The sequence below is a fragment of the Tenrec ecaudatus genome, chromosome 9, assembly GCF_050624435.1.
Source record: "Tenrec ecaudatus isolate mTenEca1 chromosome 9, mTenEca1.hap1, whole genome shotgun sequence".
NCBI classification, from domain to species: domain Eukaryota; kingdom Metazoa; phylum Chordata; class Mammalia; order Afrosoricida; family Tenrecidae; genus Tenrec; species Tenrec ecaudatus.
Window position 1 is genome coordinate 156,794,625 of NC_134538.1, and position 13,009 is coordinate 156,807,633.

General features: G+C 40.5%; 1 protein-coding gene across 2 annotated transcripts in view; it reads left to right on the forward strand.

Annotated features, from left to right (window-relative positions):
- TRIM24 (tripartite motif containing 24) overlaps positions 1-13,009 on the forward strand; it is a 110,672-nt gene that overhangs the window by 56,385 nt on the left and 41,278 nt on the right. For both annotated transcript variants that reach the window (XM_075558717.1, XM_075558718.1), the window contains exons 2-4: positions 863-981; positions 6,319-6,466; positions 10,092-10,224. In XM_075558717.1, the coding sequence (XP_075414832.1) occupies positions 863-981; positions 6,319-6,466; positions 10,092-10,224 (400 nt within the window). The remainder of the gene's footprint in view (positions 1-862; positions 982-6,318; positions 6,467-10,091; positions 10,225-13,009) is intronic.

A 13,009-nucleotide genomic window follows, 5' to 3' on the forward strand; every position in this document is an offset into this window, starting at 1 on the left:
GAGCACCTGGTATGAGAGTAGACGTTGACCACAACAACCCTTTGGCACACCTACAAAAAATTGTTACAGAGACAAACCAGTACAAAGAGCAACAATCCGCTTGTCTGCTTCATAAGTTTTCAAGAAGCAGAGTAGGAACCAGTGACCAAAGATGACATTTGGACTTCAGGGAGTGGTGGAGAAACCCTTGCAGAAATGATATTGGGCCACCAATAAATTATTTGCAACTCCATTTTTTGGCACTGTCCTGTCAGAATACAAGTCTTCCCTGATTATGACATTTTTTCACTTTACAAACAATGAAGAATTTGGGTACAAAATTTCTGACATAATTACACCACCAGGGAGGTTAAGAATGGATTGCTAGGCGTGCTATATAATTTCACTGATAATATTAGATGGTTTTTTATTTAAAATTTTGTTGGTTGTGTAGTTAAGTGAAATTGACCATTGTTTTCTTGTATTCTGAAAATTTTAAAATTTTTTTCTTAGACATCCATGTTTGATAACCACCTCTAGAAAAGTGCAAAACCTTAAAAAAGCAGCCCATGGGAAAGGGGCAGTCTTCTAGAAAGAGGCTAGAGCCATAGAACCTTATGGCAGTTCTACCCTGTCCTGTGGATCTGAATCTACTTTCTGCTGTGGGCTTATGTTTGGGTTTTATATATCATTTAGTGTTTATAGGTGTGTGTAGAAAATTCACATATGTACCTAAATGGAATTGCTTGATGCACAGTGACAGTTGGTATGAAGTTGAAGAGCTCTGGCAGTGTAAAAGTCCCATTTGACTGGGTGGGTGGTTTTTGTTCTCCGAATCATTGTGTTAAAACTTAGAATGCAATTTTAATTTTGTCTTTCCTAGTTGGAGTCATTCGTTGTCCAGTCTGCAGTCAAGAATGTGCCGAGAGACATATCATAGATAATTTTTTTGTGAAAGACACTACAGAGGTCCCCAGCAGTACAGTAGAAAAGTCCAACCAGGTAAGTGGTGACTCGTGAACCTTCAGCCTCTGGCTGAGACAGCCTTAAAGCTGGAGGACTTTAGAACATAGGAGTCAGTGCTAGATTTTGGCTTATGCCTCTGAAAAGCTATGCAATGAAAATGCCAGGTCTTTGGTTAGTGAGGTTAATATATTCCAAGGAAATCTTTTCTATGTCATATTACCTTGCAAGAGCCATTTAAGAGGCTGATTTATACCTTTACATAATTGGGTAAGAAACCTTGGGGGTAGAATTCACCGACCGCTCCATCTGAGAAAGATGTGACAGTCTCTTCTAGTGAAGATTGCAACATGGACACACCATGGGGCAGTTCAGCTGTGTCCTGGGGGTGTGACTGATGATCATAATGGGTCATAACCCAGCAGCAGCAACAGCCAGTCACTTTTCAGACATGCTCCTTACTCTGCTGCGGTCGCATACACCTAATATAGGGGAAAGTTAGAATCCATTGAACTAGAGATGGAATCTAGTTGGTGTCTGAAGCTCAGATTGTTCCAGAGAAGAGGGCTGTGGGCCTACTGTAGGTGAAATCAAATAGGAAAGCAGGAGGTATGGTGGGAGCTGACCTGGTAAGAAGGGGCCTGTGGGGTACAGGGGGATAAGGTAATGGCTTGCATTGCCTGGGAGAGCTCATGCCACTCGCTGGAGATCTTTCCATCTTATTTTAAGCTTTTTGTGATGGAACATTTTAAGCATTATCAAAAATTGTCAGTTTAGCCAGATGTCCATCTCATAGCTCTTACCGGTATCTGCCACCCCCACTGTCTTAGGTTGAAGTTAATCCCAGACATGACCTCATTTTATTCATAAATATTTCAGCATGTCCATATAAAAAGTAGTTTTTATTCCACAAACTTCTTTTTAAAGAAATTGATAGCCACCTATCAGTTTCATGTGGAAGAAGTTCACAGTAATTCCATAATAGTATCCAGCGTAATCATCACCTCTGATTATTATCCTTAGGGATCTGTCAGGATCCATTGTTTGGTTACACAGTGTAATTGGTTAATATATCTCAAACATCTCATTAAATCAACCTGAAGTTGCCCGGTAATCCTGCCCGTAACCCACACCCTCCACTTTCTCACTTATTCATTACATATATTGGATAAACCGGGTTTTCTGGTAGAATGACTCTTAATTTTTCTTGTTCCATCTTCATGAAGCCATTTCACATGCTTTTCAGGCAGCTATGTTTAATAAAATGGTCCAGTCGTGTTTCAGTTAAGGATCTATTGGGGGAGGAAGTATAAGCATGTTTTCATCCATGCATCCATTTGTGTTTGCCAACACTCCTTTTTTTTTCCACACTAATGACCAGTGATGATCAATGCCGAAAGCTCAAGTTTCATTGCCCTCCGCCGTAGTGTTGATTCTGACTCAGAGTGACCCTGTGCAGGTTTCTTACAGGAGACAGCCTCATCTCCCATGTTTCATAAGAGCTTTGCATAATGGTGACATTCTCATTCCATCATTCCCTTTACTTCTTAGAAGTAGAGAAAGTTTCCTTCATCAATATTTTTGGTGCCCAAATGTATATACAGGAAAGGAAGGCTTATGTTTGCTATGTTCCCTTTAATTACCAAGTTTTAGAGTAGTGAGTGTAGCATCCATCCTTCTTCAGACCCACGTGCACAGGCATAAGTACATAAGTATGTATATCACAGGTATTTTTTAAAATAAAATGTGCTGTGGTTGGTTGTTAATTCTTACGGTGTTCAGATGGAAACCTCATGGTGATTTCTGTGTTCTTGTTCAACAGAAGTAGTCATCTCTCTCTTCTTGCTTTCAACAGATGTTATTTATTTTTGCTCTAGGCCTGGTGCCATCCATTGCTCTAAGGAGCCCTATTTTCCTGTAGGGGAAATAGTATTTGGGGATTGTACAGTGGATACCAGGGTCTCATTGCCTTTGGGTTGGGCACTTTTCTCAATCTTCCAGGGAAATGAGCTAATGAATCCTTGTGTAACAATCAAAAGGGAGCCCAAGAAAGCACAAAGTACACATTAATATTTCTAGGTCAGATTACTCATGTAGGGATTTTACTTGTTTAATATTGTGTGTTTTATTTGTGTTGTCTGCTGGACATCTGGTTTTTCCTAATAACAGTGGTATAAGCACTCACATTGTATTCCCATATATCCTGTACCATGTTACATACATTGTAGTTTAGCTGCTGTCCTTTAGTTTGCCCCTGACTTGACTCAAGGTGACACCCCAGCCCAACCCCTTTACCCATAGGAAATGAACCACTTGTGATGTATAGGATTTACATGATAAAACACTAAGCCTTCCTTCTTAACCACTCTTAGTCCAGGCACTCCATTGAAACCTGCCATGCAGCTCGCTGTCTGGGGAACTCATATGCAGCCACCTCAGCCTTCAAAACTAGCATGATCCCTTTAGGGGATGCCCTCACTGATGACCTGGTAAAATCCCTTGTCTGCTTTCCCTACCCTCCAGACCCACTGCTGTGAGCTCAGCTGCCTAACCTGTCTTCTCAGAGCCTCTCATACTTTCAGTGAGTGAGTGAGAGAAAGAGAGAGAGAGTGTGTGTGTGTGTGTACGTACGTACATACTGGTGAGATTATTCCCACAGTGCCTGCCCACCTCACATTTGTTAACAGTACATAAAATTGTTTAATGGAAGGCTATTCAGTAAAATCGTGTTATGCTCTCATTTAGAGTTGATTATTCTAACTTGTCCGGCAAGCGGGATTGAGATTTAAACCTGCCACCCATGTATCTGCTTTTTCTTTCTTTCTTTTTAAAATTTAAATAATTTTATTGGAGACTCATAAAATTCTTATCACAATCCATACATCCATCCATGTGTCAAGCACATTTGTACATTTGTTGCCACCATCATTCTCAAAACATTTGCTTTCTGCTTGAGCCCTTGATATCAGTTCCTCCTTTTCCCCTTCCCTCCCCGCTCCCCCCTCCCTCATGAACCCTTGATAATTTATAAATTATTATTTTGTCATATCTTACACTGTCTGACATCTCCCTTCACCCACTTCTCTGTTGTCCATCTCCTAGGGTTATATGTAGATCCTGGTAATCGGTTCCCCCCTTCTACCCAACCTTCCCTCCACCCTCCTGGTATCGCCATTCTTACCACTGGTCCTGAAGGGATTATCTGTCCTGGATTCCCTGTGTTTCCAGTTCCTATCTGTACCAATGGACATCCTCTGATCTAGCCAGATTTGTAAGGTAGAATTGGTATCATGATAGTGGGGGTAGGAAGCATTTAAGAACTAGAGGAAAGTTGTATTTCATCATTGCTACTCGGCACCCTGACTGGCTCGTCTCCTCCCCGAGACCCTTCTGTAAGGGGGTGTTCAGTTGCCTACAGACGGACTTTGGGTCCCCACTCCACACTCCCCCTCATTCACAATGATAAGAGTTCTTTTGTTCTCTGATACCTGATCCCTTCGACACCTCATGGTCACACAGGCTGGTGTGCTTCTTCCATGTGGGCTTTGTTGTTTCTGAGCTAGATAGATGGCTGCTTGTTTATATTCAAGCCTTTAAGACTCCCGATCAGGGGTCCTCAAACTTTTAAAACAGGGGTCCAGTTCACTGTCCCTCAGACCCGTTGGAGGGCCGGATTATAGTTTTTTTAAAAAAAATACTATGAACAAATTCCTATGCACACTGCACATACCGTATTTTGAAGTAAAAAAGCAAACGGGCAAAAACACTGGGCGGGCTGGATAAATGTCTTCTGCAGGCCATATGTGGCCCCCGGGCCGTCTGAGGACACCTGCCCCAGGTGATCTATCTTTTGATAGCCAGGCACCATCAGCTTTCTTCACCACATTTGTTTATGCATACATTTGTCTTCATTGATCATAACGGGAAGGTGGGCACCCACTGATAAAATTTTTTGTTCTGTGATATATGATACCTGGTCCCTTCTATACCTCGTGGTCACACAGGCTTATGTGCTTCTTCCATGTGGGCTTTGTTGCCTCTGAGCTAGATGGCTGCTTGTTTACCTGCAAGCATTTAAGACCCCAGACGTTATATCTTTTGATAGCCGAGCACCATCAGCTTTCTTCACCATATTTGCTTATGCACACATTTGTCTTCAGTGATCATGTTGAGAAGGTGTGCATCATGGAATGCCAATTTAACAAAGTTTTTGCATTGAGTAAGTACTTGAATGGAGGTCAAATGTCCATCTGCTGCCTTAATACTGAACCCATAAATATATGCATGTAGAGCTATTTTCCCACCATCCTATATAAATATATTTACATATGTGCATGCCTGTATTTAAACCTCTATAAATACCCTTTGCCTCCTAGTTCTTTACTCTCTTTCCTTTTACTTTCCTCTTGTCTCACTATCATGCTTAGCCTTCATTTGGGTTTCAGAAATTTCTTTTGGTTACATTGCTCTTGCTGAATCCCTATTTGGCTTCTCCCACCCTCCTTGCCACTAATTTTTTACCCCTTGTTGCCCCCTTGTCCCTGGCTTGGTCAATATCACGTCTTTTCTCCCACTTCCCCCTCTCCCATGCCCCCCCCCCCCCCGAAACCATTGGTCCCATTGTTTTCTCCTCCAGACTGTTCATCCAGCCTATCTTATATAGATAGATCTGCAGAGATAATAATATGCACCAAAAAACAAGGCATAGCAAGACAAAGTGACAAAAGAGAACACAGTGATGACAACAAAAAAGAAAACCAATGACCCAGAAAAGGAAAAATGTTTTATTTTCCAATTTTAAAAAGAAAAACCTGTAAGTAGATCAAGGTCTGAGTTTTGACCTCTAGGCATGTCCTCTAATGTCTCACAAGGAGAAGAAACAGAGTGTACCTGGCCTCTTTTTATCTCTTTCACGCCTCCAGATCAAGCTGTGACCTGATTGACAGGCTAAATTCCACCCCTTCACCTTTAATAGTTTCAGTAGACATCATATTATGTAATTACCACACTCTGTAAGACACAACAGCAATAGTGGAAGCAACAATGGTCTTACATAACAATAATTGTCAGACTAATGCAGGCCTGACAGTCTTTCAGTCTGTTATACATCAGGTCACTGAGTCAGAAAAGCTACTCAACAGCACCTGACAACATGCACAGGATTTCCATTTGATGCATGCATGTAGGAAATAGGCTGGGTAAACATATGCATATATATGTTTATATAGTGTATGATATATTTATACCATAAATAGTACAGTTGTCATCTGTGTAAAATCTTAACACGTAGTACCTGTTACAGTAAACACGAAGAAGATAACTGGTAGAGTTGCATATGATTTTCCTCATCTCCTATGGCACCTTCCTTTATGACAGGTGTGTACAAGCTGTGAGGACAATGCGGAGGCAAACGGCTTTTGTGTGGAGTGTGTGGAGTGGCTCTGCAAGACCTGCATCAGAGCCCATCAGAGGGTTAAGTTCACCAAAGACCACACCGTCAGACAGAAAGAGGAGGTATCTCCGGGTAAGATGTTGACACGTTTCCTTTCCCCCCACCTGCTTTTCTTCTTCACTAAATTGGTTTGTGAGGACATGCTGTCATGACCTGCGGTTACACAAGAGGGAAGGAAGTCCAACTCCGTATGTACCCAAGAACGATACCTAGGAAGTAGAGGTCAGACATGTCTCCAGCCTCCATCGTTCTTGACCCTGTGCTGACACCAGCCACCTCTGCATGGCACCCTCCTTCTTTGCAGGGTTCAGCAATCCCTTGCATTGACTACACAGAGCTCACAAACAGTTCTCGCGGTCACAGGGTTTATTGGGAGGAAGTGGACAGGTTGCATGTTGGAATCAAGACAGTAAGGATGCAGGCTTTTTTGTTTGCAGCACTTCTCAGCTATGCCGGCAGCCACATTTTTTGTGGTCATGAGCCTCTCAGCCAGGCAACCCCTTGGCCTTTGCTTTGCTTAAGCAAGTGTTTCAAATCTCCTTTAGCATTGATAACTGTCTAATGGGCACCCTCCTCTGCAGGCCATCTTCCTGCTCCAAAGCACTCAGCTTTTCTCGGCTCAATCTGTGGCCTGGGAAGCCCAGAGCTGTGGCTCCTGGTCTTGGTGCTGCAGCTCCTGTTGCCTCTGCTACCCCAGCCCTGCTTCACACTGGGATCTTTCCAGATGGTCATGGAATTCTCTGTTCATGCTTCTCAGATGTCTCACTTTTATATCCAGCCACAAAACTGTCTGACCTCTGATGGCATACTTTCACCCAGTAAGTGGTCGAGGGTTAAAAAGAACGGATAGAAGAGCCATAGCAACATTTGTCAGCATTGAATTCACCTTTGCTTTTTGTTGTTGTGGTTGTTGAATTCAGGGAAATTTACACTCCAGGTAAAATATGAATACTTCAGTATTGGTGAAGGTCAGGGAGTGCGTATGAGCCCCCTCCTTTTCCTGACCCTCCCTCACAGCCCTTCTTGCTCCTCCTGTGAGCACCTGACCCTGGAGCCAGTTGCATAGCAAGTGGGAAAGAGTTCCTTACAAGTCTCATTCTTTTCTCCTTCTCTCAAGACGACTAGGTGTGAAGGTTTGCAAAAGTATTAAAATCCTTCCTTCCCCGATTCATGTAGCAAACTTGTTTCATGATGTTTATTTTACATATATGAGCAAAGGAGCTTCGCTTTATTGTCATTTGAGTTTATTCTGTGGGTTTTTTATTTTCATTTTATTTGGAGCTCTTTCAGATAACATAGCATCTCCTAGTTCCATCACACCGAGCAGTATTGTACAATTTCTACCACAATCCTTTTCAGAACATTTTCTTTCTTCTTGAAGTACTTTTTCAGCTACCCTTTATCATCCCCCACCCTACCCCTCAGGAAGCCTTCTTTATATCACATCTTACATCATCCAACATGTCCATTCACTTACTTTTCTATTGTTCACGCCCCTCTATTCTGTTGTGTTTTTTAAATGTGAAATTCCATTCATGTATTTTTGCCTGCAGATTGTTGCTTTTTTTTTTTTTTAATTCACCTAGTCAGCTAGTATTTGTGTGCTTTACATTCCAGAAACGTGGCTAGGGCTAGGGATGAAAAGGTGAGAAAGTGAAGCCGAGCAGCTGTGTAAGGAGTGAAAGTTGGGTGTGGCTGGAGAATGGGTTGCTAGAGACACAGAGAATAGGCCATCCCTTCAGAGGATACTGGAGGAGAAAAGGCTTGGTGTGGATGCAGGTTGAACAGATTAATTCTAGAGTGTCATCTGTAGCTCTGTGAAAGATGGCTCCATTGAAAATGAGAGCAGAGGAAAGAGCATCAAAAGTTTATCAACTGAAAAACAATCTAACTGCCTTCGATCGATGCCAACTTACAGCGACCCTGTAGAACAGGGTAGAACTGCCCCTGCGTGTTTCCTAGACCGTAACTCCCTGTAGGAGTAAATAGCTGCATCTTTCTCCAAAGGAGTGGCTGGTGGTTTCAAACTGCTGATCTTAGATTAGCAGCCTAATATAAAATTACTCTATCCCAGCTCCAGAAACAGACAACTTGGGAACATTATGGTAACACCTGAAATTTAAGCCATTAACCTTTTTCTCCAGCAGCCTGGGATGGGTCTTGAGATGTGGTGGTCTGCACTAGGGCTGGGATACAGTTGGACAGCAGATAGATAAGAGGTGCAGATGATGGCATATGCAAAGTGTCGGGTTCTCAGATTTTACTGGAGAAAGGAAGGAAATGGGGGGGGGGAGAAGAGAGTATTGGTTGACAGCCTGAAAGGAATGGCTAAGGAGTGGAGCTGTCTGAGGTATAGTGAGAACAGTAACACAAATTAGAAGGTTAGAAAGAACGGCATGCTTTAATTTATGAGAATAGAAATTGAATAATTAAGCATGATGGAAAAACCAAAGGTCTCCTCTCTTTCCTTTTCTCTCTTTTAATCTCTTGCATGATAAAAGATGTCTCAATCAAGTATTGGAACTTGAGTCATACCCGCATGTATGAGTGGTTAACAGACTGTGCTTTGATAATCTTGCCTCATTAACAAAGAGAAGTTAGGATTTATGGCACGTAAAATGGACGATAATATCAGATGACAATGTATAACAACTACACAATACTGAAATTCCTGGTTTACCCAAGTTGACATATTTTTGGAGGATATGTTTCATTCCCTGACATTTTCACCTCCCTGGTAGTCCTGCCCTCACAGGCTGGACGCCTATGGCACAACTAATGACAGCCCCACATTCTAGATCTGGACCCCAGCTGACAGAAGGTCCAATGCTTCAAAACTTTGACTCCACCCTTTGAAACCTCAGAGACGCTGGTGCTTTGGAAGACTCCAGTAACACCTTCTTGTAAGGCTGAGTCAACAAACGCCACACATTAACTCTGCTTCGTTAACAGGCTAGTAGAAGGAAGCTTTAAAGAGCTTGTGGAAGAATGGAATATCCCCACATACTGAAACTCCCAAAACAGAGGTTAAATAACATTTAGATCCCAAGACTAGGAATCCTGCCTCGTTTTTGCTGACACATACTATTGGGGGACACAGTTCAATCTGACTTCTCCTTTAAATTGGTGAGATAGCAAGCTTATATTCCGCTTTATCCATGTTACATTGTAACAAATATTTCCCGGTATTTTTCTGATCCAGAAAAACTCTATGGTATTAAAAACTGATTGTTGCTGTGATAATGGGTGTGCTTCTTGAAGACTTGCAATAAGTAATATTTTCATTATCCCTTTCATACATTTGATTAGCTGCTCTGACTTGCATTTAAAAAAACGAAACCAGCTAACAACAATCTTAACTTTGAGTATTGAGAACATCCAAATTGGTTGATCCTCCCGAGTCATAAGCCACGTGTTCGCAGCACCCTTTCCTAGCATTTTCCTTCCTTCCCGACTTCACTTGGATGTGGAAAAACCCAGAAAGCACCCTTGGCTTTTCTTTCCTTGGCTTTTCCTTCCAAAATGCTGAAGTGCTCACTTAACATTTTTATCTGTGAACTGAGTTGTAATTGTTCTGCAGATGAAACTGCTTGTGCTTTTTTTACATCTAATGAGTTGAATTTAAATAGACAGTTGAACAGATACTTACTATTCCATTATGTTAATTTATTTTCTCTGGCACTCTTTGTTTCTACAGAGGCTGTTGGTGTGACCAGTCAACGACCAGTGTTTTGCCCTTTTCATAAAAAGGAGCAGCTGAAGCTTTACTGTGAGACTTGTGACAAACTGACCTGTCGGGATTGCCAGTTACTAGAACATAAAGAGCATAGGTACCGGCGCCGTTAGATCTGTAGTGAAAGATTCCTGGTGCAGCAGGACGAGGGCTAGGAGACAGGCCATGGTTGTCTGCCAGCACAGTTGGGCAGGACGGCAGGGTTGGCACAGTGCACGTGTTAAACCACTTCAGTCTTTGTTCTTGTCCAGCCATTACTGGATGACGAGTGGCGTTATTCTTGATACTACAGCCTACATGCCACAAGTGTAACACTGCCGTATGTCCCAGGGAACAAAATCAACCCACTGGAGAACAGCTGGTCTACACCATGTTTTCAGTTGTATGAAGTTAGTCTCCAGTGTTTTAATATAAAGAGATTTCATAATATGAAAAAATGGTGTTTTTATTTTTTAAAGGAACCTTTTATGTCATTGGTTCCTAACAATTTCATGTCGGTGTTTACGTCAATTGATTTGAGCCATCTTTGGTAGGGTATGGCTTTGCAGACAAGTGTATATAATTACCCAAGTAACAGAAGGGAATTGGAATAATTAAATATAAGCATTCTAAACATAGGCCAATAAAAGTGTGAGAAACAAAGAGGAAGGTAGAATATATTGAAGACTTTGTAAATTGGCAGGTATGCAAGTATATTAGTGATTATAATACTTGTTAATGGACAGATTTCCAAATTAAAAGATAGTTTTTATGTTAGATAAGAAAGAAAACAAAGTCTATTACATTTTTAAGAAAGAAATCCCTAAATCTAAATATTTAGTAAGGTTAATGGCAAAAGATGTATTGTACAAACATTAACCACAGGGAAAGTGAGTGAAGCAGAGAAACTGGCCCTGTAAGGTAAAACACACCACACCTAGAACTAAAAAGAGGGGAGACCTCTCAACAATAAGACTCTCTTCATTTAAAAGATGTAATAGTTCTAAATATATGTACATCATTGCCTTAAAATAGGAGCCCTGGTGGTATAGTGGTCATGCATTGGTCTGCTAACTGCAAAGCTGGCCGTTCAAAACCATTAGCCGGTCTGCTGGAAAAGATGAGACTTTCCACTCCTGTAAAGAATTAAAGTCCTAGAAACTCACAGAGGCAGTTCTATCCTATCCTATAGGGTTGCTGTGAGTTGGCATCAACTCAATGGCAGTGAGTCTGGGGAGTTTAGCCTTTAAAAATATAAATAAAAAATTGTATAAATAGAAAAATGCACTTGGATACCTTAATCTAATAGGCCAGTACCCAATAATAACAGCTCTTCCCATGCATACTTTCCTAAGTGCCCACATGCCAAGGCAAGGTTACATACTAGGGGAAATGAAAAAGTTTCTGGAGTCAGTTTCTTGGCATCACTGACAGTGTGTCCCAAATAGTTAACAGTAAAAAATAGATTTCACTCCACTGACTTTTCCAGAGAACAGTAAAAGGATGAATTGCCCCTCGCTTATGTTTTGGAACTAACAGAACATTGACACTCAAAAGTGAAGAGGAAAGATACTATGAAAATGAAAACTACAGGAGAGCCTCACTCTTGAAATTCACGTAAAACAAAACTAGAGAACAGAATATAATAACCTGCTGTAATTTTTGGACACATGGTCACAGTCGAGTTGGCATCATTTTAGAAATGCAAAATTCATTTAGAATTTGAAAATCATGTAATTCACTGTATTAAAAGAATAAAAGGGAAAACTATGTGACCACTCAATAGAGGCCGAAAAAATATTCAATAAAAGTTATCCCTCCATGATATAAAATCTTAGTAAACTAAAAAAAAAATAGGGGATTTCCTTAATCTTGTAAAGATTGTTAATTTAAAGAACTAGAAAGCATAATAGTGGAATACTGGCAATCCTGCCTGTACTTATTTCATTATACTGAACATATTTCTTTTTTCCTAACAAGTTTTTTTTTTTTTTAAACATTTTATTAGGGGCTCATACAACTCTTATCACAATCCACACATATACATACATCAATTGTATAAAGCACATCCGTACATTCTTTGCCCTAATCACTCTCAAAGCATCTAACAACTTTTATTGACACTTCATCCACATAAATAATTGTGTAGTTCAGTCACATTATGAAGAGTTGTACAATCATTTTCACAATCAGTTTTAGAACATTTTCCCCTTGTACTCACTGTTATTTGTGTAATTATTTTTTTAATTGTGGCAAAAATATACACAACAAAACATTCTCCAATTCCATTTCTACGTGTGTCATTGATTATACTCTTGATGTTGTACAACTATTATTGATGTCCATTTCCAAATTATTCTACCACCACTAACATAAATTCAGTGCCTTTTATGCAAAGTGCCTTCTTCACCCATGGTAACCATTGGTCAAGTTTGGTTTCTTTTCTTTCTTTTTTTTAAAGTAATTTTCTTGATATATAATAGTCACATATCATACACTACCATAGTTAAATTCCTTTTTGAAAGAGTTGTATATACATCATCACAATTAGTTCTAATGTTCCCTTTCCCCACACTTGCATGTTTAAAATCCATGTGTGTGAAATGTATTAACTTAGGCATGTTATCTTCTGTGTGTATTATGGAAATAAGTCATAAAACTGTGCATCTTCTACATGCTGTCTTCCTTGCCTAGACCTTCCCCGAGTCACCTGTATAGTGTTTTATATCATAGCATCTGCCTTCCCTTCATGTGAAGGAATTAAACAAACAAAAAAACCACCATTACATCTTTTGATAGTGTTGCCTAAGGCCTCATTTCAAGGAACAATGTTAGGATATTTTTTGTCACAATCTGTTGTTTTTAAAAAGTGACCTTTAAAATATACAGTGTCAAACTGTTAA